The sequence below is a fragment of the Ornithorhynchus anatinus genome, chromosome 16 (assembly GCF_004115215.2).
Source record: "Ornithorhynchus anatinus isolate Pmale09 chromosome 16, mOrnAna1.pri.v4, whole genome shotgun sequence".
NCBI classification, from domain to species: domain Eukaryota; kingdom Metazoa; phylum Chordata; class Mammalia; order Monotremata; family Ornithorhynchidae; genus Ornithorhynchus; species Ornithorhynchus anatinus.
Window position 1 is genome coordinate 8842089 of NC_041743.1, and position 26028 is coordinate 8868116.

The 26028-nt window shown below is 42.9% G+C and overlaps 1 protein-coding gene across 3 annotated transcripts in view; it reads right to left on the reverse strand.

Annotated features, from left to right (window-relative positions):
- ABL2 (ABL proto-oncogene 2, non-receptor tyrosine kinase) overlaps positions 1-26028 on the reverse strand; it is a 101505-nt gene that overhangs the window by 62185 nt on the left and 13292 nt on the right. For 2 of the 3 annotated variants that reach the window (XM_029081144.1, XM_029081141.1), the window contains exon 1: positions 11416-11596. In XM_029081144.1, the coding sequence (XP_028936977.1) occupies positions 11416-11581 (166 nt within the window). In that variant the 5' untranslated portion in view covers positions 11582-11596. Of the gene's footprint in view, positions 1-11415; positions 11597-23027; positions 23095-26028 lie in introns of those variants that run through there. The other variant, XM_029081143.2, reaches the window with a different exon arrangement.

A 26028-nucleotide genomic window follows, 5' to 3' on the forward strand; every position in this document is an offset into this window, starting at 1 on the left:
AAAGCCCCTTCCAGTTATTGTCCCATTTCCTTTCTACTGTTCCTCTCCAAACTCCTTGAGCTAGTGGTCTACACTCACTGTTTCCACTTCCTCATCCAATTCTCTCCTTGACCTCCTCCATTCTGTCTTCTGCCCTCTCAAAGGTCACCAGTGTTCTGCTTCTTGACAAATGCAATGGCCTCTACTCCGCCCTAATCCTCCGTGACCTCTCAGTAGCCTTCGTTACTGTTGACCTCTCCCTTCTACTGGAAATATTATTCAACCTTGGCTTCACTGACACTTTCCTTTCCTGGTTCTCCTATCTCTCTGGCTGTTCCTTCCCAGTTTCTTCCACAGGCTCCTTCTTTGCCTCCCCCAGTTTGCTTCTGCTGTCGGATAAAATAAGCGCTACAGGGATTGTGAGCATTTAAATGTATAGGTAAGGAGGAAGGACCAACTAAAAAATACTACTACTGGGTCAGAGAAATGGTCCATCCTTTCCAGGCTAACAGGAGGTTTGGAGAAACTGTGTGAAAACTGACCTGCTTAACACTCATTCCATCGGTTAGGGGTGGACCATCTAAGACCACGAACTGTTTCTTTGGCTATTGCATTATGGGATGATCATCTATGAAGATATCCATAGCCAAACTCCCACTGAAACTGCTGGTATCTGTAGGCTTACACAACTTTCCTGTGGTAATGAGCTTTATCATTTTGACACTCACTGTGTGAAGTTGTATACTGTGTTTCAAACTTCATCCTGGTGTGAAATTTGGTGAACAAAAATTTCCTAATCACCTTGTTCTTCATTCAAATCCTATCTTTCTTTTCTTCCTTCCAGACTGAAGAGGGCTAATCTTTTCTGTCTCTCCACCTAGAGAGGCTTCACCCACATATCCCCCAATCATCTTGGCTGCCCGGCTCTATATCATTCCTAAACTGTACAAGCTATTTCAGGGGCAAACTCACCATGGGAAAAGCACTTTCCATTCTATACTCTTCCAGGATTCGACTGGTCTTTCAGAATGCTAAGGCACTCTGAATCAAATGGTTTCACAGAACAGTCAGCAATTACACCAAGAGCTCTTCCCTGAATCGTGCTCAGTGCCCATCATCATGTAATTGTAATTAGAGTTATTCATTCCCTCTGTGAATTATCTTGCACTTGCTCACATTGAAACTCACCTGTCATTTTCCAACCCACTCACTTCAGAAATTCGAAGTGTTAATACAAGGGAATCTACTCTCTCAAAACAAGGCAACAAGTGCCAACCTCTGATGTTCTGGACATATGTTAGAATATATTCTTAAAAATAACAAATAAAATAGAACTCTATTACCAGAATCCTCATGTGAAAGAAAAATATCATCAAAAGATATGGAATTACAGTAAATTCCCAATTATCCATTTTAATGGAGCAGCGGCATGAATAGAAATGCAAATAATCCATACTCGATCATTCAAACTCACTTGGAAACAATTTCATTGTTTTGACATAAACCTTGCTCCAGTTTGGATCCACAAGATTCAACTCCTGCTTCAATTAGTGATCCAGTCTGAAAAATACATTCTTAATGTATTGCCAGTAACAGCCACTAAGGCCAATTTTAAACAGTCAACCTAATTCTGGAAGCTGCTTTAAAAATACATTTCGTTCTAGTATAGGTGAAAGAGAAAAATAATATTCAGTCATTATTCTACAAAATATCCAAATGAACCTAAGAATGTGAGAAATACCATGCTGCATGAGGCCAATGGTCAAGTCAGAAGGAAAAATATACTGAAGAGAATGTACACTTTTTAATATTGGATGCCGTATTACACTTGTATTACAAAAGCTCGGCAAAACTGGGGAATCTGGAAGCCTAGTTTCAGTTCATCAGTGACTGTGTGAACTTTCTGTTTTAGAGATTCACTATTTGCAAAATGGAGAAAAATCATACTTTACCTAATTCACAGGGATGTGGAGAACAAAATACCAGGAGGCACATTCTCAGAAAAAAGATACCAAATAAACACAAGGTAGTGTTTTTATTATAGTCTGGACTTTAACAGTAAATACTAACTCTCCTTCAGATGTTAATCAAGGATACATTTCCCAGTCCTTTCACATACGAGACTGAAGCTTGTTAAATTCTAATGATTTACCCAGGGAATAAGTAAATTAAAGTTTTTAACTGGTAGGCTCAAGAAGCATCATTTCATATTGCTTAAATATCAATTTTGTGTCATTTACCACTTGACACCTCAAATTCAGACTTACAGTACGTTAATGAGAGGTTGGCAATGTTGTAAAAATGAATTGATCGAAAGGCTGAACCAAAGTCCAGATGACTCTTCTAGCCAATATACAGGGACAGGGGAATGGCTTTTCTGTGGCTACAATAAGGTGTAGCCCTGATTTGAAAGACGATTTACATTTGCCCAAATTTAAGCACTGATACAGAGTATGATCAAAAAATAATGAAATGCTATTAAGTTCTTCAGAAGACAGACAACACTACCCAATGGCTAAAAGTACAGTGGAAAGCTAGCTCCTAAATTCTAAGGCAATTACATATGCATGCTAACCTAAGATGCATATTTCTCTCTTCAGGATAAACACTAAAGAAACAGTTTTTTCCTCTGCCATGTCCTAGGTCAAACTCCGTAGAAAGTCATTTCATCTTTTGGTGACCCAAATAATCACTAAGAAGGATTATTTTCAAAATATAAGTTCAACCAGTCCCAGAAGTATTATCGAAAATATTCATCTCATCTTATCTGCTCCTTGTAAGACAGACAGAAGAAGTCCATAAAATTCCCGTGGGTTTGTTGGAGTTACTTCTATTATGGTTTCCCTTTCCTTAAAAGTATTAGCTTCAGAGAGCTTTATAATGAGGAATATAATTAAGTGCAATGAATAATTACTTGGTAAATTCAACCAAGAATGTCACCTACACATTCCAACTACACTTTCACAGAATTTAATTCAAACTTCCTAAGGATTATGAGTTAGAGGCATAGATGAAAACAGAAAAGTGCCACAAACCCAGCAGCACAACTAGGGCTCGAATTTGTGAGTATAGAATGCAGTCAGGACTTGGGGTCCCATTTAGGCCTTCTCATTCCCATAAGCACCTGGAGGAGAATTTCACCATCAGTGGCATCTTGTTTGAGTTTGAATGACAGCTCTCTTTAGAATTCTATGAGACAATCACAGAAATGATCGACCTCCCTTCCTTTATTCCTTGATCAATTAAATCCTATTAATAATTCTAACCACCAGCCTGGTTACTCATCTATTTTTAATTACATAAATACTATTCTTATGGCACAAATGTAAACTCATCAAAGTAGTACAGCTGGCTCATTTTAATTCGAAGTGCACTTAGCAAATTCAGAATCTGTTGAAGATAATTTTCAACCTTCATTTACTCTTAGGTACATGCTAATTTACTTGACTTAGATTAAGGACCCACTGTCTTAGAAGATGAAGTTTACAAAATTACAAATATATGGTACATGTATTGTTTTTAAGGCACAGACTGCTTCATTTGACCTTGTAGAAAGTCCTTAAACTCCTCCTCTCCTGGGAAGCAAACCAGGAAGGCAAATTGCCTGGTCCTGATGAGCTATGTGTTCTGCTAGATCGAAAGCTAATTCAATACTAGCAAGGTTTTCTACAAGGAAGCAGGCAACACCATTGAAGAGTTTGCGCTATTACAGCTTTAGGAGATACCAAATCCGGGAAGCTAAATACTATTTTAGAAAAGATGCACCCTAAACTTGATTGCACTTAATAATGTGAATTTTCCATTTGTTTGATTGAAGGCATTCAACAAAACTTCCTAATTAACACACTGTCAGTATTGAACATACAGTTCTTGGATTATGCATATCACAATTTAGGAAGACAAATGAAAAGATTTAGTAACCACGGGTTACCACTGAGAACATGATTGTGTATTTTTCTCTTTTACCCAAACGCACACTGTAAATAGCACCTAGTAACCTGCCTCTATTTGTAAAATGAAGATGTACCAAAACGTCTCTGAACAGAAACATCTAGCAGCACAGATAAGAGATCTCTTAAAAAAAAATCATAATACCAACACAGGAACACCAGTCTAGAAGACTGCTTGTCACCTGCCCCGGATTAAAAAAAAAAATTAACTTGCTACAGGTGCTAATAAAAAAAAAAGTAATCTGCATCACAATTTTAGCTGCCACACAGGTTTCCTTATATGGATTTCCACAAGCTCTTTTTGAGCACCTCAGTTTCAAACACTGTCCTCATTATTTGGAATGTTAACACAGTATACAATTTTATGTTTATAGAACCAACCACCCAACCAACAAGCTCTCTTACCTTGGTGTCTTCATGCCAAGAGTAGACTGAGGTGCATAAATATTTGTCTGATCATATTTTTTACAGAGCCTACTTTACAGGCTACCTGCTCTACTGTTAAGAAGGGTGCACAAATATTTGCAGTTAAAGCTGCTCTGTTATACCAGGGCATCTATACAAATGCCAATTTTTCAGGAGAAATGCCATCTGCTCCACTCCACTAGCATGTACAGAAATGTCAGTGTGAAGACCTCTAAAGATCTTTCCTTTTGATGTGACTTAGGTCTCTATACTGGAGGCTATGGGGCTCAGCAGTCAAACCTTAATGTCTTTTTTTTCCTTCCACAAATAAGGACATGTGAGGTAATATCAGAGATCTAACTCTATGACCAAAAGACTGTGAATGGTTGCCTAAGACTTCGCTGCCTATTTCCAAGATGGTAACTAAGAGAATGGTCCATCTACCTAAAAAATAAGCCAGTTCCCAAACTTGAAGACTTTAGAGCTCCCCTCCCAGGAGGGGCATCACTGCTATGGAGGTCGCTGAGGGGCAAAGGAGAGACAGCAGAGGGAGAAGGGCTAGGCCCCTTTGCAAGCAGTGTGCTGGTGTGGGAGGGAATGAATCAATCATCATATTTATTAAGTATTTACTATGTGCAGAGCACCATACAAAGTGCTTGGGAGAGTACAATACAACAGACTTGGTAGACACCTTCCCTGCCCACAGCGTGCTTACAGTCTAGCGGGAGAAACCCCCAGAAGTCAGTCACACCACGCATTAAGAATTAGGAGAATGTTATGCTATCCCCAGGTTGAGCTTCTTTGTTTCTTCATGTCCTTGAAGCAGGATTCTAGAGGTCTTACTTCCTCAGTGGTAGGCTAGGAACTAGGGGTAGGGCAGTGCTTGCCTTCACCTAGCAATAGCCCTTTGAGATACTGCAGAACCTATCCTGGGACCTATCCCTGTACCAATTACTCACCTTTGGTAAAAGAAAATTTTCAAGTATCTTCATTAAACACAATTAGAGAACCACTTGAACAAGGGGTTGACAGCAACTTAAAACTTTACCAAGTGACACCAAAAGACGCACACTTTTGTGAATGCAAATTGAAAACCAAGATCCTACTCTAAATGCTGCCACTGATTTGTGTGGCCTTGGGTGTGGTGCTTAACCTTTCGGTGAACCAATTTGGTGAATAGGAAGGACCTTACCTGGAGATTAAGTACTTAACCTAAAGACTTTTTTAAAAATCTCCAGATGATGGATCTAATCACTGAGAAGTACCACGTTTCCCAGTAAACTGAGGAGCAAAAATGACCCTCCCGAAGCAACATTCTTTGAAAAAATTAACTGCGCAAAATTTCTCGGGACAAAATTGAGAGTCTCCATGATCAAAATTTTTCAGAAACACTGTTTTAATCCCAACTTCTGCACTTTTTAATTCCTCACAGTTCTAAATTTAAAAAGAGAAGGAAAGTTGAGGCATTTAAGAGCAGTTTCATAAATCGAAATCCCAGTTAAAGTAATTTCTGGATTGATCCTGGTGTATAGACTATTGTTGAGGTTTAGGATTTCAATAAGCATCACGACATAGCACTTTCAACACTTCTCACTGCAGAGATTTGTGAACTCTTTTCAACAGTATAACAAGTAGTCTATGTTAACATGTTGTGGAAAAATATGATCATGAAGACAAACATTTAAGTACACCGGCTTGTCTGTGGCATCAATACTCCAAGGTGAGAAAGTGTCACTTGGGTTGTTTCTACAACTTTAACCGCTTGTCCTGACTCTGCTCACTTCACAGTCAGTTATTTTGCAAGTCATTCAAGTCCCCCGAGCTTATCTTCTGACCTCCCTAGGGATGCATCTCTGGGTGCATGGTGTTGTGAAGCCAAGACGCTACAAGTGGTACTGTAGGATCTCTGGGAATCATGCTGCTGCTGCTCTGGCATCCCCCCACCACTCTCCTTGACCTTCTAGACCACAAGCTCCTTTCGAGCGGAACTTGTCTTCCAACTCTGTTATTTCCTACTCTCCCAAGTGCTTAGTACATTGATTTTGCCACTTCACAGAGGCCAGGTCACTTCCAAGGATAATCGGCCTTACTTCCTTACTTCCCATCACACAAGTCTTCTGGGGATCACAAAGAACTATGGAATTAGAAGCAAACTGGGTTGCACACTCCACTTGAAATTTCATATGAGCAAGGATTGTGACTACTAAGTCTACTGTACCCTCCCGAGTACTTAATTGAGTATTTGGTAGAGAATAAGCAAACATTCAAATAAAATTCAATCAATCATATTTATTAAGCTCTTACGTGTACACTACAAATGATTGATTCTGAACTTTTGCCAAGCGCTCAGTACAGGGCTCTGCACAAAGTCAGTGTTCAGTAAATACTACTGATTGCTTGAAATGCCTCCAAAAACCAACATCACTGCAGATCGGGGGGAGTCTCTGCCTCCCATGAAGATACAGTGCCTCTTGATGAAAGGTGGCCTAAACATAAGGACTATGTATATGTACCAGCACCCTGTTTAAGTGGAAATGGACTTCAATTTAAAAGAGGGGGAGTTATCCATAAATCAATTAGAAGTAAGGCTAGGGCTAAAGGATGTAAAATATGCCCAACTTTATAGATTGATCTCAAAATTGAAAGCTCATCAGCTGATAAAATGAAGAGTTTAAGAACAAAAAGGTTAAATTCAATAAGAGCTCAAAAAATCATGCACCATTTATCCCTTTATTTCCCCTCCCCCCAGTGACTTATTCTTGCCAACTCGCCCAAATGACTGCTGGCATACCAACAGTTTTTTTTTAGCACACGGTACTAATAAGTTGGCCTGTGTTCATCAATTAAAAGGAGAAAAATGGTTAAAAAAAAAAAAGACCAAAATCCACCACTTGAGATGTGAAACGTCTAGAGAAAAACACACAACGTGCCATTTGCATTATGTAAACGGTTCTCCAAGTGTGTACCACAAACCACTGGTGGTCCGCGGGCTAGTCCATAATGCCACCATCACTCTAAGTGAAGGGGATAGTTTACTTTAGGGCCAATGGCAGTTTCTACACCAAAACGATCAAGGTGCCAGCTTCCTCACTTAAAGTGATCATAAATTCAGCTATCATAGGGCTGCAGCTCTCGCCTCGCCGTGACTTCCCCTCAGTGTTGCTTTGCTCTTTGCTCTTCCCCATCCACAGCATTTACGCATATAGCTGTAATTTTATTTATATTGATGTCTGTTTACTTGTATTGATGTCTGTCTCCCCCGCAGACTGTGAGCTCCTTGTGGGCTGGGATTGTCTCTCTTTATTGCTGTACTGTACATCCCCAGGTGCTTAGTACAATGCTGTGCACACAGTAAGTACTCAATAAATACGACTGAATGACTGTTGCCACCATCACCCCTTTCCCCCATCTCACAAGCCCACAACCTTGGCATTATCTGTGTCTCATCTCTTTCCTTCAACCACATAATCAATCACCAGAACCCAGGATTCACCCATTCTTCTCTTTCCAAACTGCCACCCACTGGTCCAAGTCCTCGTCTCCCGCCTCGACTACTGCATCAGCCTCCTTGCTGACCTCCCTGACTTCAGCTTCTCCCCCTCCCAGCTATACTTTGCTCTGTTGCCTGTATTTTTTTCCTCTAAAAACTTATTCTGCAAACATCTCCCCATTCCTCAAAAACCTCCAATGGTTGCCCGTCCACCTCTGCACTAAGCAGAAACTCTTTACTATCAGCTTTAAGGCATTCAATTAATGCTTTCCCTCCTATCCTCTCCTCTCTCCCACTACAACCTAGCCTGCACATTTTGTTCTAACACCAACCTACTTACTGTGTCTCAATTTCATCTCTCTCGGCATAGAACCCTGGGCTCCCACCCTCCCTCCCTCCTGCTTGGACCTTGTTCCCTCTTCATTTTTTTTAATGGTATGTGTTAAGCGCTTATTATATGCCAGGCATTGTACTAGGCGCTGGGTAGATACAAGCTAATCAGGTTCTACACGGCTTGAATCTACCCCACTATGTTTATATCCGACACACCACTACTCTCCCCATTTTCAAAATCGCCCTAAAAATCATATCACCTTCAGGAAGCCTTCCCTAACTAACCCCTCATTCCCTCACCCCGTTCTCCCTCCTTTCTGCATTTCCTATGCCCTGAAATTCATACCTCCCCTAAAGCACTCTGTTACTTACCATGGTATTTATGTACAAATTCTTTGGTTCCATATCTGGGAAGCATTGGGAAGCAGCGCGGCTCAGGGGAAGCAGCGCGGCTCAGTGGAAAGAGCCTGGGCTTCGGAGTCAGAGGTCATGGGTTCGACTCCCGGCTCTGCCACTCGGCAGCTGTGTGACTGTGGGCAAGTCACTTCACTTCTCTGTGCCTCAGTTCCCTCATCTGCAAAATGGGGATTAACTGTGAGCCTGACGTGGGACAACCTGATTACCCTGTATCTACCCCAGCGCTTAGAACAGTGCTCTGCACATAGTAAGCACTTAACAAATACCAACATTATTATTATTATATCTGTATAATTTTTTTCAATGTCTCTCTTCCTTCTACATTATAAAATCCTTGAAGCAAGGGATTGGATCCTCTACTCTATTGTAGTCTCTAAAGCACTAAGTACAGTGTTCAGCACAGAGTAAGCAATCAATACATATCATTGACTGAGTGACTGAAGGGAGAGAAGCAATGAGATGACCAGCCCTAGAAAAGGAAAATGCAGGTTGCGGACTGAATGAGACCAAATAATCTTTTGGTAATTTATTTTAATGTCTGTCTCCCTGCATTAGACTGTAAGCTCTTTGACAGCAGGGAATGTGTCTACCAGTGCTAGACAAGCCTTTAGTACAGAGTGCCCTGCACAAAGCCTTCAAAAATACCATTGATTGACATACTAATACACTTGTGGACAAAAGGCTAATAGTTATCTCTTGGTTAACAATAACTAACAGCCTTCATAAGACTTGCCTATAATAATCTGTCTCTCGATGTGTCTGGCACCATATCCACCATGGCGCCACCATAGAGGAGCAGTGTGGCTCAGTGGAAAGAGCCCAGGCTTTGGAGTCAGAGGTCATGAGTTCGAATCCCAGCTCTGCCACTTGTCAGCTGTGTGACTGTGGGCAAGTCACTTAACTTCTCTGTGCCTCAGTTACCTCATCTGTAAAATGGGGATTAAGAGTGTGAGCCCCACGTGGGACATCCTGATTCCCCTGTGTCTACCCCAGCGCTTAGAACAGTGCTCGGCACATAGTAAGCGCTTAACAAATACCAACATTATTATATCCACGCTTGGGAGAATTTTCAAGACCGTTCAGAGAATAAAACCTACTTGAGTATGTCACCCCAACAGCAATTCACCTATCAGTAGCAGGTTCTGGAATTCACAATGAAGACTCCAGAGACGTGACTCAGGACTGAACATAAACTGGAGTGTTCTATGGTTCTGACAAAACAGAGTGTGGTGGAATCCAATCCAAGACCCCACCACGCCATCCCAGGGAACAAATTATCAAACATTTCTTCAAAGAACTCCACCCCCAAAACACATCCTTTGAACTTGGCTTACTCTTTTCATATTATCCTTTCCCTTACCCTCCCCACCCCCAGAGAGTAATGCCCAAAAACTCCTTGAACTACCTCCCTGAGAGCTGCTAACCCTCAACTTCCCCCCCAATGTCGTTGCTTAGTAGGTGCCTAGGTGGAATTTGCTGGATCGAAAATAACTTTGGCACTCGCTGCATCAAAAATGCCTTTCCCTGGAGAGTAGCTCATTGACAGTCTGTTCTAAGCACTGGGGTAGATAGAAGATAATCGGGTTAGACACAGTCCCTGTCCCACATAGGGCTCACGGTCTGAATCCCCATTTTACAGCTGAGGGAACTGAAGCACAGACACTCTCCTTCATACAACGTGCCTCCCACAAACTCTTTTACCACCGGGCCTCACTCTTCCACCTGCCCATCAAACGTCCCCCTGTACCTGGACAGCGGCTCACTCCCAAAGGGACTGGGAAAACCACCGTCCTAAAATTCCAGAGTTCCACCTAGGTGCGCTTTCACAGGCTCTTAATCTCCCCAGACATCTCTACCTCTGGAATTCCGCTCGCAACCCCTCCTTCCCTTCCTCCTCCTTATCTTTCGTAGTTGGAGTTCTTCCCTCACCCAGCCTCGTAACTCGGCCTTTAGGGGCGGCTCCCATTTTCTTCCCTCTCCCACCCCTCGGGTGCCTCCCTCCCTTTGATTCCCCCAGCCGTCCTGCACACCTTCGGGAGGAAGGGCTCACACCTTCTCAAATTCCAGAAGGTCGGGCCTCTCACGCCCCTGCCATCTTCTTTTGGGTATTGATTGGCACCCTTTGCCCCTGCCGACCCCTCTTCCCTCTCACCCCCCTCCCTGCGATGCAAGGCGCCCTTTCTCTGCGGGTCAAACTCGGCCCTTCTCTCCAGCGTCCACTGCCTCCTCCTCCATCCTTGGGGCTCCGTCCCCTCCCAGGTCTCCAGTCCCTGAGGCTGACCACCACCACCACCCATTCATTCACATTTACTGAGCGCTTACTATATGCAGCGCACTGTACTAAGCGCTTGGAATGCACAATTGGGCACCAGCGAGAGACCATCCCTGCCCCACGACGGGTTTACGGTGCAAACGGACAGACAGCAAAGCAAAACAGAAACACCACCATCAAGATAGATAGAATCACGGGGATATGCACCTCATTAAGAAAATAGATAGGGTAATATATACCAGTGAGCACAGTGCTGAGGAGGAGGAGCAGAGGGTGGGAAGGGGAGCAGAGGGAAAGGGGGGGCTCAGTCTGGGAAGGCCTCTTGGAGGTGAGCTGGAGGGGAAGGTGGGGGTTGGGAGGGGCAGATGGGCGGAGCAGCACCTTCTCCTCCTCCTCTTCTTCCTCCTCTTCTTCCTCCTCCTCCAGGCCCCCCTTGGCGAAGAGGCAGCCCCCTCCCGCTGTCCCCTCCACCCGGGGCAGGACTGGCCAACCGCCGCCCCCCCATACACACCCACACCCCTCCCAACGGCGGCACTCCCCGCTGTCCGTCCGCCCCGGCGGGCACTCACCGTGCTGGGTGAAGATATTGAAGGCGGGCTCGTTGTTGCGGCCGGCCGGGTCCCGCCTGCGGCCGACGGGCCTGGCGGCGGTGGCGGCGGCGGCGGGCCGGGTGCCGCGGGGCTGCGGCGGCGGGAGCCCCGGCGCCTCCCCGACGCGGCCCACCTGCTGCCCCATCGCCCCGCTCACATTCCTCCGCTCCGGCCGCCCCCCTGACCTCCCCCGGGCCCGCCTCCCCCCGGCGAGGATCTCCGCACGGGGTGCGATCGCGACCCCGGAGCCCGTCCCCCCGCCCCCGCCGCGCTGCCGTGGGCGACCGACTCACGGGCTCTCCCGCTCCCTCCCCCTCCCCGCCCCCAGCTCCGCCATCTTAACCACCGAGGCTGGGGCGAGCGCCGGCCAGAGCGTCGCCCCCGCTGCCGGCACCGCCGCCGCTCCCAGGGAGGAGCGCCCGCAGCGGCCGGGAGGACTGACGGACAGCCCCTCCGCCTCCCTTGCATTCATTCATTCACTCAATAGTATTTATTGAGCGCTTACTACGTGCAGAGCACTGGACTAATAATAATATTGGTATTGGTTAAGCGCATACTGTATGCGGAGCGCTGGGGTAGATCCAGGGTCATCAGGTTGTCCCACGTGAGGCTCACAGTCTTCATCCCCCTTTTACAGATGAGGCACAGAGAAGTTAAGTGGTTTGCCCGCAGTTACACAGCGGACAAGTGGCAGAGCCGGGATTCGAAACCATGACCTCTGACTCCAAGCCCGGGCTCTTTCCACTGAGCCATGCTGCTTAAGTGCTTACTATGTGCAGAGCAGTTCTAAGCGCTGGGGTAGATACAGGGTCATCAGGTTGTCCCACATGAGGCCCAGAGTCTTCATCCCCGTTTTACAGATGAGGTCACTGAGGCACAGAGAAGTTAAGTGATTTGCCCACAGTCACACAGCGGACAAGTGGCAGAGTGGGATTCGAATCCATGACCTCTGACTCCCAAGCCCGGTCTCTTTCCACTGAGCCACACTGCTTCTCATAATGATGAGGGCATTTGTTAAATGCTTACTATGTGCCGAGCACTGTTCTAAGCACTGGAGTAAATACAGGGTAATCAGGTTGTCCCTCGTGGGGCTGTCTTCATCCCCATTTTACAGATGAGGGAACTGAGGCCCAGAGAAGCCAAGTGACTTGCCTAAAGTCACACAGCTGATCAGTGGCGGAGCTGGGATTTGAACCCACGGCCTCCAACTCCCAAGCCCGTGCTCTTTCCACTATGCCATGCTGCTCCTCTAAGCGCTTAGAATGTACAATTCATTCAATCCTATTTATTGAGCACTTACTGTGTGCACAGCACTGGACTAAACAGTTGGAAGGTACAATTCGGCAACAGAGAGAGACAATCCCTGCCCAACTCGGGGTCACAGTCTATAACGGGGAGACGGACAACAAAACAAATGGTCAGGCATCCTCTGCCGACTGTTCTTCTTCCTCCCCGGCCTCCTGCTAGGTCACGGATTCTAATTCCGCCTCCGCCGCAAGTCGGCCAGGGGACCTTGGGCTACTCACTCCACTTCTCTAGGCCTCAGTTCTCTCATCTGGAAAACTGTCGGTTCCCCAGTGTTTTCAATGACAGTCTTTGGATGCGAAAGCTGGATGGGGGAAAAAACAGGTTAGAAGGAACAACGATTCTTTTGAAATGGGGTGTCGGAGAAGGCTTCTGCCAATACCATGGACAGCCCAAACAGACAAATGGATTTTAGAGCAAATTAAGCCCAAGTGGCCTTTGGAGGGCCAAACGAGTCGACTTAGGTTAGCATATTTTGGACACATCATCAGGAGAAGACTCTAATAATAGGAAAAGTCCAGAGAAAAAGAGGAAGAGGCAGCCCGGCAGCTGGATGGATAGAGACCTTAACAACAAGAACGGAAGAACCGTTAGAGAGGTAGAGGATTATGGCAGAGGATAGCAAGTTCTGGAGAAAGTCTATCCATGGAGTCGCTATGAATCGGAAACGACTTGGGGGCACTTAATAATAATAATAAAAATGGGGGTTGAGACTGTGAGTCCCATATGGGGCAGGAACTGTGTCCAACTCGATTTGCTTGCTTCCACTACAGCGCTTAGTACAGTGCCTGGCATATAGAAGGGACTTAAATACCATCGTCATCATTATCATCATCATTACTGCCCCACCTCTTCCTCAGATAGGTCACCTTTGCCCCATCTCCACTCTATCCCAGTTTAGTTGTATCTGAACAATAATAATCGTAACTGGGGTGGCCAAGTACTATGTGCCTACTTTACTAAGCGCTAAGGGGCAGATACAAAAGCACCAAATCAGACAATGATCCTGCCTCACATGGGGTTCACAGTCTAAAGGGGAGGGGGAACTGGTAATGAATCCCCATTTTATAGATGAGGAAACAGGCACAGAGAAGTTGTGACTTGTCCAAGATCACACAGCTGGCAAGTGACAGGCAAACCGAAAGTATCCAATTCCTACCTATCACCTAACAACCTTTACCTAGCTTAAATAGGCAGGTTATATATATGCACACACATACACGCATGTGTGTACTTATGTATGCGCGTGTGTGTACATATACTTATGTATACGCATGTAATATATATATATATATTTATCAATGGTGACGAGATTTTATCAGTGTGTGCAAGCCCATGTGTCTTCTGACAAATGCCCAAGTACCCTTTCCACATCATGGGCTTGAAAAAGATTATACATGGTTGAAAAGTTGAATTTGCTACCCACAGGGCCTGGCACTGATCTTCTCAAACTATTACTAATCATTCATATACGTATTTGTGTGTATATATATATATATATATATATACACACATATATATATTCAAAGACACCAGTGATGGGAAAGTTCACCTATGAGTATGTGAATAGCTGAAAAGACCAATGTGAGACCCACAGTCTTGGCCACATTGAGCATACAAAAAGACTGTACCTTGCTGTGTTGTGGTACTTACCGTTTATAATGCCTGGCTCTGTTTTCTCTTTTGCCTCCTTGTCCCTCTTTCCATGGGAAGCTTTTGCTCAAAGAGAGCCACTCCTTTTTTGATGGCAGTGTGCCAGGTAGATCTATTAGCCTCCGCAACTGACTTTCCCTTTATAGCTGGGATGCAGTATTGTCTAAGGACTAGGTATAGATCTGGAAGTCAGAAGATCAGAGTCCTGGTTTCATATCAACCTGCTGTGGGACCTTAGGCAAGTCAATTAATCTCTCTACACCTGTTTTCTCAACTGCAAATTGTGGATGATAAAAATGCTGTTTTCTTCCTACTTGGCAGGGATACTGTCAGAACAAAATGAAATAATGTAAAAATTATTTGGGAAAATAAAAGCACTACGTGAATTTAAGAGGTTATTAGCTATGGTTTCTCCATTTAAGCTTGTTACAGAGGAGTTACATTGGTATCTTGCTGGCATCCATTCTCTTCATGGCCCAAACCAGGAAGTGTTTGCTCAATGCTAAGGACTCTTTTGCTCCAAGATCTCATTATTTGTTAGCCTGACTTGCCATTTGATGTTATGTATGGGACTTGAGTGGCATTCACAAAACCATTCTAGAAATCAATGGAGGCATCTATTGTAGGCCCAGTCTCACAACCTCAGAGTAAGTTGCCCAGATGTTGCAGCTATAAAAGAAAGGATACTATGCTTTCTATCTTCAGCTTAGTCTGAATCTTCATAACATGTTGATGCCACACGCCATCTCTCAGTTGCATACCCTATTGAGCAACAATAGCCATCGTCCATAGGCAAGAGGAGATAAGAGACACATGCAGGAGAGACTACTTGAAACTTTAGGTAGCGTCACACCCTCCTTCCCACAAGTATTCCTCTCCATCCCAGTCACCATCTTGACTCTCAAGGGGTAAGGAAAGAAGGTGCTGGTAGCAGTGGGGTTTTGCATCTGCCCTTTCCCCGCCACTAAACACACACACCAAACGCGTACCCTGCCTCAGAGTAACAAGGGTGGAGATCCTGTAATTACATCCTCTAGTTTAGTATTTTTCACTTGGTTAGGTTCTTCACCACCGTGCAGCTAAACTGGGATAGTCATAGATGGAGTATATTTCAAATAGCTATAGCATAGCTCTTTCCAACTAATTAGAAGCCTGATAGAGGAAAGGACACTATGCGATACTGCTTAACCACACAAGATCTACGTGAGTCAGAGAAATAGAAATCAGAATTTCAGGAAGGCAATGTAAGGTAGAGTGCTAAGCACTTGGCACAGTGCTCTGTATAGAAGAAGTACTCAATAAGTACTACTGATTGATTAAGGTCCTTGGTGGCAAGGACTTTAATGTGTGGTGGGAGTGAACCTTGTAGCCATGTTGGTGTCAGCAGTTAATGCCGCTGCTGCCTCCATTCACATCCCTGCAGTTGGGTTGGCCCTTCCAAGCCATGGGTTAGAACTTCTGACATAAACACAAATAAGAATAAGAATAATGATAATAACAAAAATAATAATAACATATGTTGTGTTTATCATATGGGTTAGAACTTTTGATGTAAACACAAATAATAACAAAAACTAAAATAATAACAACACCTGTTAAGTGCTTACTATGTGCCAAGCACTGTACTAAGCACTGGGGTAGATACAAGGTGATCAAGCCAGACGGAGACCCTGTACCATTTGAGGCTCATAGCCTAAGTAGGAGGGAGTAAGATTTAATCCCTATTTTACATATGAGGAAACTGAGGCACAGAGAAGTGAAGTGATTAGCCCAAGGTCACATGGCAGGTAAGTGGCAGGGCTGGAATTAGAATCCAGGTCCTCTGATTTCCAGGCCTGTGCTCTTTCCACTGGCCACGCTGCTTTTCCAAAGCATTAAGAGGAAAGGGCAATGTGGTCCATGGATTCTTCGCCCCCCCTGAAGTATCCTGTGGACTGTGTGGGAATGAATCCAGCATTCAGTGGTTGGATGGGTTGTTGTTTAGCCATTAGTTATTCAATTTTCAATTACTTATTATACGGCTCAAAGGTGCTTCTTGTTCTGATGTTTCCAATAGGCAAACTGAGATCCAAAGTTAAAAGGCAAATTTGGAGAAAGTGACTATAAAATGGTGGAGCTCGGAATTACTGAAAAAGGAAGAAATATCGGCAAAATACAACTTGGTTTGAGACAGATTTCAGTAGACATAGACCCAAATTTCAAGACTTGTCTTGACCTAAACCTAATGAGTGAGATTTCTGAACATGGTCCAACAATGATTTTATTCCAGGGATAGGCTGGATAGAGTCACAAAAACATAGCACTTGGCCCAGGAATGATTGTCCAAGAGAGCAAACACACAAACACAGTCACGGAACCACACAGCCTCCCCTACTCCTCCCCAACCCCACCCCTTCTCCTGGCACACCCACATCTCACATGGATCAATGGAAGTCACTGGGCGTTCCTTCTGGAGGAGCAACTCTGCTCCCTCCTGGCAAATCCAGGAAGGAGAAAGGGAACAAATCCCAGACTAGGCAGCTAAAATGGCAAACTCGAGGCTCACGGCTATTGCTCCAATTTGCCAGACTGCCAGGATGACCTCACCAAAAGCTAAACAAAGAGCTGAATGAGGAAGTGAAGCCCAAACAGAAATGCCCAACAAAAGCATAAATTAGGGCTGATTATCGAAGAGGTAACAGCAGAATAATCTGTCCATGGACTCCGGGTATAAATTAAGACCAGAACCTCCCCACCATGACATCATGATCTCCTCATGTTGTGATTTCACAAGTATGGGAATGAGGAATAGGGAGAGCTTTACAGTTCCTGCAAAGAGTGAGAATAGTCTGGTAGTTCAAAGTGAAACAACTGTGCTCCCAAATACTTTGAATTCTGAACTCAAAATTCAGAGTTTCTTGTGCAAGAGCAGTTCTGAAAGCCCAGAACTTCCACAGGCAAAACAAATTAGTTTTAGGGGCTCCCTGGAGTGTTACTTTCAGTATTCATTAAGTACTGAGCACTGTGCTGAATGCTGGGATGAACACAAAATGAACAATTGTCACAAAGGTCCCTGTCCCACAAGCAGCTCATAATCTAAGTAGGGGAGACCACACATAGAAAAGAGAAATACATTCTGGACAGCAAATTACAAATAATGGGAGCATTTAAAATAAAAGCAGTCAATAACCAAAGTCATAGATAGGTAGTTAGCAGATAAACAGTTCTTGGAGAAGCAGTGCTAATGTTCCTCCCCATTCCAGGAGGTAATCCTAGTTTCTGAACTGCTGTTTGTTTTCCAAAATCCTGACAATTCTATAAACTATTGCTAAGGGGTCAGGGGAAAGATGGCAAATGCTGGTTGGGGTGGTGCTGCAGGCAGAGTCTACAGCCCAGCACATCTTGAATGGTTCCCTTACGTGTCTGCCCTAAATCAACTGTCCCCAGTGCCCAGTCTGTCTCTACATGGAGGAGCAAAATTTGGAAAACTAAGCTAGAAAAACTAAATCAGAAATGGCATCTCATCTAAAAGGCAGAAATGTTCGATGCAATTCTCCCCATCCATCTTTACTTAAAAAGCACTGGGAAGAGAACCAGTCAAACATGCAAATGGGGTTGAGGGGTGGGGCGGGGAATAAAGGGGATAGAAATGGTAAGTGTGGGAAAACACCTTAAGTAGAAAAGAACAGGTGGAAGACTTAATTTAGGCTAAAAGACTGCAAATATGATGACGCATTCTGTGAAAGAATTGGCTGAGGTCACTGTAAGATGAGAAACAGTGTAGCCTAGTGGAAAGATCATGGGCCCGGGAGTCAGAGGACTTGGGTTCTAACCCCGGCTCTGCTACTAACCTATCACGTGATCTTGGGCAAATCAATGAACTTCTCTGTGTCTCAGTTCCTTCAGCAGCAAAATGGGGATTCAATATCTGTTCTTCCCTTCTTAGACTGTGAACCCTCTACTCCCTCTGCCATCCCCCCTTTACCTCTCCGCAGCTAAACCCTCTTTTTCCCCTTTTCCTTCTGCTCCTCCACCTCTCCCTTCCCATCCCCACAGCACTGTACTCGTCCGCTCAACTGTATATATTTTCATTACCCTATTTATTTTGTTAATGAATTGTACATCGCCTCGATTCTATTTAGTTGCCATTGTTTTTACGAGATGTTCTTCCCCTTGACTCTATTTATTGCCATCGTTCTTGTCTGTCCGTCTCCCCCGATTAGACTGTAAGCCCGTCAAACGGCAGGGACTGTCTCTATCTGTTGCCGACTTGTTCATCCCAAGCGCTTAGTACAGTGCTCTGCACATAGTAAGCGCTCAATAAATACTATTGAATAAATACTATTGAATGAACCCCATGTGGGATCTGATTATATGGTAACTACCCCAGTGTTTAGTATACTGCTGTGCACATAGTATGTGCTTAACAAATACTACTATTATTATTCTCAACTCCCAAATCTGATAACCTGTAGAAAACTGAGAAGGCTCCTAAAGACTGGAATAAAGCCAATTTAGAGTTTATATTTAAAAGAGATAAACCTTGGAAGTCAATCTTATAGGTTGTGCCCTATCTGGAAAGTCATGCTTCTTCACAAGGAAAATCCAATAGCACAAAAACAAAATGTGACTAGGCACAGGTTTAACAGAAAAAGACCTTGGTGTCAAAATGAGGCATAAGTGAGCTTAAGGCAGTGAAGTAGCACTGGCATTTGAAAAAATCAACAAACAATATAGATGTGCAAAAGTGCCAGCATAGTTCTAGTTAACAATAATAATAATAGTATTTAAGCACTTACTATGTGCCAACCACTGTTCTAAGCACTGGAGTAGATACAAAATAATCAGATTGTCCCATGTGGAGCTCACAGTCTTAATCTCCATTTTACAGATGAGGTAACTGAGGGACAGAGAAGTTAAGTGACTTGCCCAAAGTCACCCAGCTGACAAATGCAGAGCAGAATTTCAAACCCACGACCTCTGGCTCCCAAGCCTGTGCTCTTTCCACTGAGCCATGTACCAGGTCCAATTCTGAGTCTCCTAACTAAGACAGAGGTGGAGAACTCAGGGGTGATTCAGAGGCGCCTTTCAGAAATGGTTAAAAAGGTTGGAAAACAAGATGTGTGGAAAGGTTACAGAAACTGAGAGTAGTCAGTTTAATAGAAGCGTTCCAATACAGGAAAGAAAGGGTCTTTTCCCAGAGGATGGTGTTCAGCCGTCTTCCAACTCCCCTAAAGATGGAACACAAAGAAATAGTTTTAAATAAAACATGAGACATGTAGGTCAGATATTAAAAAGGATTTTTCCAATGGTGAGGGGGGTTAAACATTGTAATGCATTACTGAGAGCTTGTGGAATCTCCTCATGGAAGTTATTTTAAAATAGCCAGAGGTTCACATCTAGTTCAGAGAGGCTTCTGACAGAGAAAATTATCTTTCAAGGTCTCATCCAGGACTAAGATGCTGAATCTATCTTTCTACAATTAGTAAACTTTATAAATGATTAATTAATCCCCTAGTTTAATCATTGACAAGATATTACACATATTTATAGTAGCAACAATTAGGATATCCATTCGTTTTAATATATAATAAGCATTTACCATTTGAGTGATAATCATAATAGACTAATCCACCTGGTATTCCACTTAACAACCAATCTATTATGTAAAATGGATCTAATTGTTCAGTGGAAAAGCAATCTCTCCAGCTGGGACTTTCCGTAAAATTTAATCATTTTTAGCTGCCTCTAGGTGTCCTTCTTGTCCACAGAGTGGCTGGTTGGATCTTGCAGCTACATGACCTGGAATATGCATATTAGAATGGAGTCCTCGACGTTGAGGACTCTGTAAGAAGACTAATTGTTTGGTAAGAACACTAATTGGTGACAAATGATCACAGAAAACATGAAAAAAAAAATCCCAGATACCTCAGCATTCCAATCTAAGAGGAAATAGGCTCCATTTGTAGAATCCCCGAACAGCCTTGAATTGAATTTATAAAATGTTAGACGAGAATGACATCTAACATTTGTCATTCTTAGTCTCCCTTTGCATATAGGAGGACACTAACTGGGCATCCCTGGTAAATCAAGCTACTTCATGACCTGCAGAAAGTCCTAACCATGGATAGAACATGGCCCTTGGAGTTAGAAGGACCTGGGTTCTAATTCCAGTTCTGCCACTTGTCTCTGTGACGTTGGGCAAGTCACTTAACTTCTCTGTGCCTCAGGTATCTCACCTGTAAAATGAAGATTATGATTGGAGTCCCTGTGAGCCATGTGCTGTTTCTAACCTGATTAGCTTATACCTACCGCAGTGTTTAGAACAATGCCTGGCACATAGTAAGAATTTAACAAATACCATTAAAAGACAAAAAAACCCTCCTCATCTATATAGTATTCTCCCAAGCACTTAGTACATTATATGCACACAGTAAGCACTCAAATAAATACTATTGGTTGGTTGATTGATTGGTGCATCTAGGGAAAACACAGTTAAAACACAGTTATAACTACACGAAGAAAGCTTGAGCCCCGTTTGGGACAGGGACTGTGTCTGACATAATTTTTTTTTATCTACCCCAGGGTTCAGTGTATTGCTGGGAACACAGTAAGTGCTTAACAAATATCACAATTATTATTCATTTTGAAACATGTTCCTTCAAATCATCGGCCCAGTATTCAGAAGTAGCCAAAAAGATCAACTTATTCTGTGCACTATCAGGAGGGATTCGGAAAACAAAGCAAAAAGCATAATTTTATCACTATAAAAAAAGCTGGTAAACCTACTCCTTTAATACTGTTGCAGTTCTGATCACCAAATCTTATGATAGACCTAGGAAAGATAATCAAAATGATAAGGCATATGGATCATCGGGTGAACAAGACCGGACTAAAAGGATTAGAACTTTATTCTGGAAAGTCAGACTGAGGAAAATTATTAAAATTTATAAAAGCATAAAGTTTATAAAAATCATTAACTTTATAAAATCCAAAAATGAAATTTTTGCTCACAAATAGCCACAACATGAAGATGTCAAGAGACAAATGATGCCTAGAGATGATAAAGGCAAAAAGAAACAAATTTTCATTTGGTGGGTGATAAACATATCAATTATTTCTCACATCTCACCCCAAAAAATTTTCTAGGGGACAAATTATACTCAAGCCTTTTGCATCTGTTAAACTTCCTTCTAGAGAATTACTTGAATTTGAATTTGACCGTTTATATTACCAACCAGTGCTTTCAGAGTTGCCCAACTTAAATAACAGTTGACAAATACAGTACTTTAAGGAGAGAAAAAAGATGGCTTTTGGCTCTAATTTTGAGTAGCCAAGAATTTAGGGTGGTTTGCTTTAGTGAAATAGATTGACAGCTGTTTTAGGTGGGAACATTAATTTGAACCATGACCCTAAATTAAATATTCAGGTTTCATTTGGGAGAAGGGATGCTACTTGCTGGAGAAGATTCCACCTGTGATTTCAACATGTGAGTGCGTATACTTCTTGCCCATCTGAGGGATTTATAACTCCTCCTTAGGTGCCAACTTCACTGGGGCAATGGAGACCATTGCTCCATGTATTTCCAGCTGTGGAAACAAAGCCATTGCTTTCACTCCCACACTTTTCAGGGCTGGACTCCCCAGGCTACCTCATCTCAGGTCTCCAAGGATGGATGAGAGAACCTAAGAGTTTCTGAGGGAATCAAAAGACTATAAGAAGTAGTGTGGCTTAGTAGAAAGAGCATGGACCTGGGAGAGGAGCTGACTCTGACTCTGCCCCTTACCTTCTAAGTGACCCTGGGCAAGTCATTTAATTTCTCCGAGCCTCGGTTTCCTCACCTATAAAATGGGGATTCAATACCTGTTCTACCTCCTGCTTAGACTGTGAGCCCTAAGTGGTACCTGATGATTTCGTATCTACTCTTAGTACAGCGCTTGGCAAATAGTAAGCACAGTTATTGTTATAATTAATGAATAATAATAATAATAATAACAATAATAATGACCCCAGATTGGGTGTTTCTGACACATTAGTAATTCAAAACCTGTCTCTACTCCCAGAACCAATCATGCTTGTTCCCCGGCCAAAAGCCCCATCCCATTTTTGGTCTCACATTCAAACTGAAAAGTTGTATCCTATGAACCTAACCCTTCCCTTTGATTGGAAAAACAAAACAAAACCAAAAAAGCCAAAACAACCAAACATGCACACACAAAAAGCCACAACTTTACAACCTGAGTGAAATATGGGAGAGTTTACATTTTAGTTCTGTGATTACTGGACAAATATAAAATGTTTTCATTAGCAGGGAAAAGAGTGGCCCAAACTTCTGAAACCATTTTGATAGAGCTCACATTTATATTGAGAAGAATAGGCTTGTCTTGGTGTTTTTTGTCCTTATTCAGGCTTTTATATGGGGTTGATAATTCAAGAGATTGGAAATGGAGTCCACATATCTTAATTTTAAAGGAACAATCGAGCCAGAAATGACCTAAATACATTAGATTCTCAAAGCTGTTACTAAGGACAGATGTGACCAAGCAGTCTAAAAATACCATTAATTCAATAATAATACGTTGTACTCCATTGGTGCTTTTTATTCAGGAATTTCCAAATGCATAATTAGAGAAATACATAGTCAAGAACGATACCTTTTTTATCTGTACTGACACGGGATATGCAGTGACAGGTAAGCAGTTGAAGCATAAACATCAAGACCTGAAAAATTTCAAGCATTTAAAATAAAAAAAACTGAGGTCACCAAACCTGATCTACAGATTCCATGATAATTTTGAAGAGAAATGAAAGCAAAATTTGGACAGGCCAGCCACTATTTTTTTTTTTAAGTTCAGCTGACTCTTACACCTCAGCCTGCATCTTGCCAGGTTCCTACCATAACCCCCCACCTTTTTTTTAATGGTATTTCTTAAGCGCTTACTATGGGCCATGTACTGTACTAAGCTCTGAGGTGGAAATAGGCAAATCAAGTTGGGCGCAGTCCCTGTCCCCATATGGGGATCACAGTCTTATTCCCTATTTTACGAATGAGGTAACTGAGGCACAGAGAAGTGAAGTGACTTACCCAAGCTCCCTTTGGCAGACAGGTGGCAGAGCTAGGATTAGAACTCAGGACCTTCTGACTCCCAGGCCTGGGCTCTATCCACTCGGCTATGATGGTTCTCATGCAGGAGCCAGCCTGAGCCCTGGAGCAACTTGTGCATATATGTATATTCAATTGAATTTTCAATTTTACTTATTCTGATTCCACTGGTAGTGACTGCTTTTATGTCTGCCTTCCCATCACAGTGCAAGTTTACTGTGGTCAGGGAATATATCTCGTGTTTCTGTTATTTCCCAAGTGCTTAGTTCAGTGGATGCATTAAATAGGCATTCCATAAATACCATTACTAAGATTACTACAGCTAATTCCCTATACTGCCAGGACTGCCTCCACCTCTGCTTCCTCTGCTCCAGCCAACCCCAGGAACTACTGTTATAATTCTGAATTATAAAATAAATTGCAGTCATAGGCCTTCTCTATGAATTTAGAACAATATTTTTTTTAGAAGGGAAGGGCTCTACATAGTAGCTTTTAACTCTAAGATATATCATTCTTCTCCCTTCCAGAAGAAATTGGTATTCACTTCTTAGAGACTGCAGAATTCAAATCTTTCCAGGCTCACGGGACAGTTAACTGAAAAGGTACAGACTTTATATGATGAAATATTAAAAATGCCAGATTAGACCCTGTAATATTTTAATAGAGCTTCTTTTTTTTCCCCTAAAGGCTGTTTTCTCCCTAAAGGATTAACATATCTATTTTTGCTATCACTTTGATTTGACCTTCTGTTTTCTCATTCTGTTCCTGGGAAATATCCTGTTATTTATGGGGATAAATACCTACATCTCTGGGCCATCATACTGCTCATATTCTACATCTCAATGTGTGACCTTGGGCAATAAGAATAATAATTGTGGTAATTATTAGGCACTTAGTATATGCCAGGCGCTGTACTAAGCACTGGGGTGGATACAAGCAAATTGAGTTGGACACAGTCCCTGTCCCATGTGGGGCTCACAATCTCAGTCCCCCTTTTACAGATGAGGGAACTGAGCCACAGAGAAGTGAAGTGACTTGCCCAAGGTCACAAAGCACACAAATGGTGGAGTCAGGATTAGAACCCATGACCTTCTGACTCCCAGACCCGTGCTCTATCCACTACATCTTGCAGCTTCTCCATTACGCCTCAGTTTCTTCATCTGTAAAATGGGGGTGAAACACCTATTCTCTCTTCTACTTGAGACTGTGAGCCCCATTCGGGACAGGGAATGTGTCTGACCTAACTCGTAATTTACCCCGTGTTTCATATGGTGCTTGTCCTGTAGTAACTGTTTAAGTTAGCCCATTAACTTTCTGGTTAACCTGGAAAGAATTGACTTCTACAGTCTGGTTATAAGAAGTGAATGCCAATTTCTTCTGGAAGGGAAATGAGTAATGTACATGTAAGTGAATATAAGAACATAACCCTCTTGGCTTATGACATTGTTATAGTTGTCTGCTCCTATGATTCCTGGGGGATCATGTGTCTTTTATTCATCCTGGCAACATTTCCTGTTTTTAAATACTCTTTTTAAGTAGTGAGGAAAAGGAGCAGTGAGAATGCTTCTCCATACAAAACACTCTGCCAGATGAGAAATAGGATTGAGTTATTCTTATCTCTTTATAACCCTTCTTGACACCTCTAGTTTCATTTTTCCTTCCCTCTTCTAGCTCAAGTAACATGACCTAAATATAATTTTCATGTTGCTTCACCCAGTTTAATTTGCGAGGTCTAATGGAAAGACCACGGGCCTGGGCATCAGAGGGCCTAGGTTTTAAACCTGGTTCTTCCACTTGTCTGATGTGTGACCTTGGGCAAGTCACTAACGGTCACTGTGCCTCAGTTGCTTCATTTGTAGAATAGGGAGGAAATACATACTCTCTCCCCTAATTAAGACTGTGAGCTCTATTTGGGACAGGGACTGTGTCTGCCTTGATTATCTTGTATTTACCCCAGTGTTTTGTACAGTCAGTATTTAGTACAATACTTGCCCCATTTTAAGTGCTTAAACACCACAATTACTAATTACTATTATTAAAAGTAGTAATGATACAGCTTATTATCTTTTTATGTGGTCGTGTGTATTTGTCAGGACTCTCTTCTATTGAACTTTAATGTTCTAAGGGCATGCTGAAGCACAGCTTCAGTCTGTGAGCCAGTCATCAACTGCAGGAGAACAAGAGCAGTCAGGTCACTGACATATAGTAACCAAAGACAAGGTGGCTCTTTTTAAGCAAAGTCTCTGTGGAGTTCAAGAGTTGAAGACAACGAGCAGCAAAGAGCAATATTGGCTAGGGCTGCTAACCGGAGGACAACTGATATATGTGCTCAAAGTGGAAAGGGCAGTAGGGCATGAATCAGCTTTCTTAATCATCATCAGGAACACGGGAAGCAAGACAAATATGGTCTGTAGCACCACAGTTAGCGTTCTGGGATTATTTCAGTGGAGACTGAATATTTTTTCAAAACTGAAAAAACCTAGGCACAAACAACATTCAGGTGTTGATTTAGATTAGTGTGTAATTGTAGAATCTTCAACTTTGAATCAGGA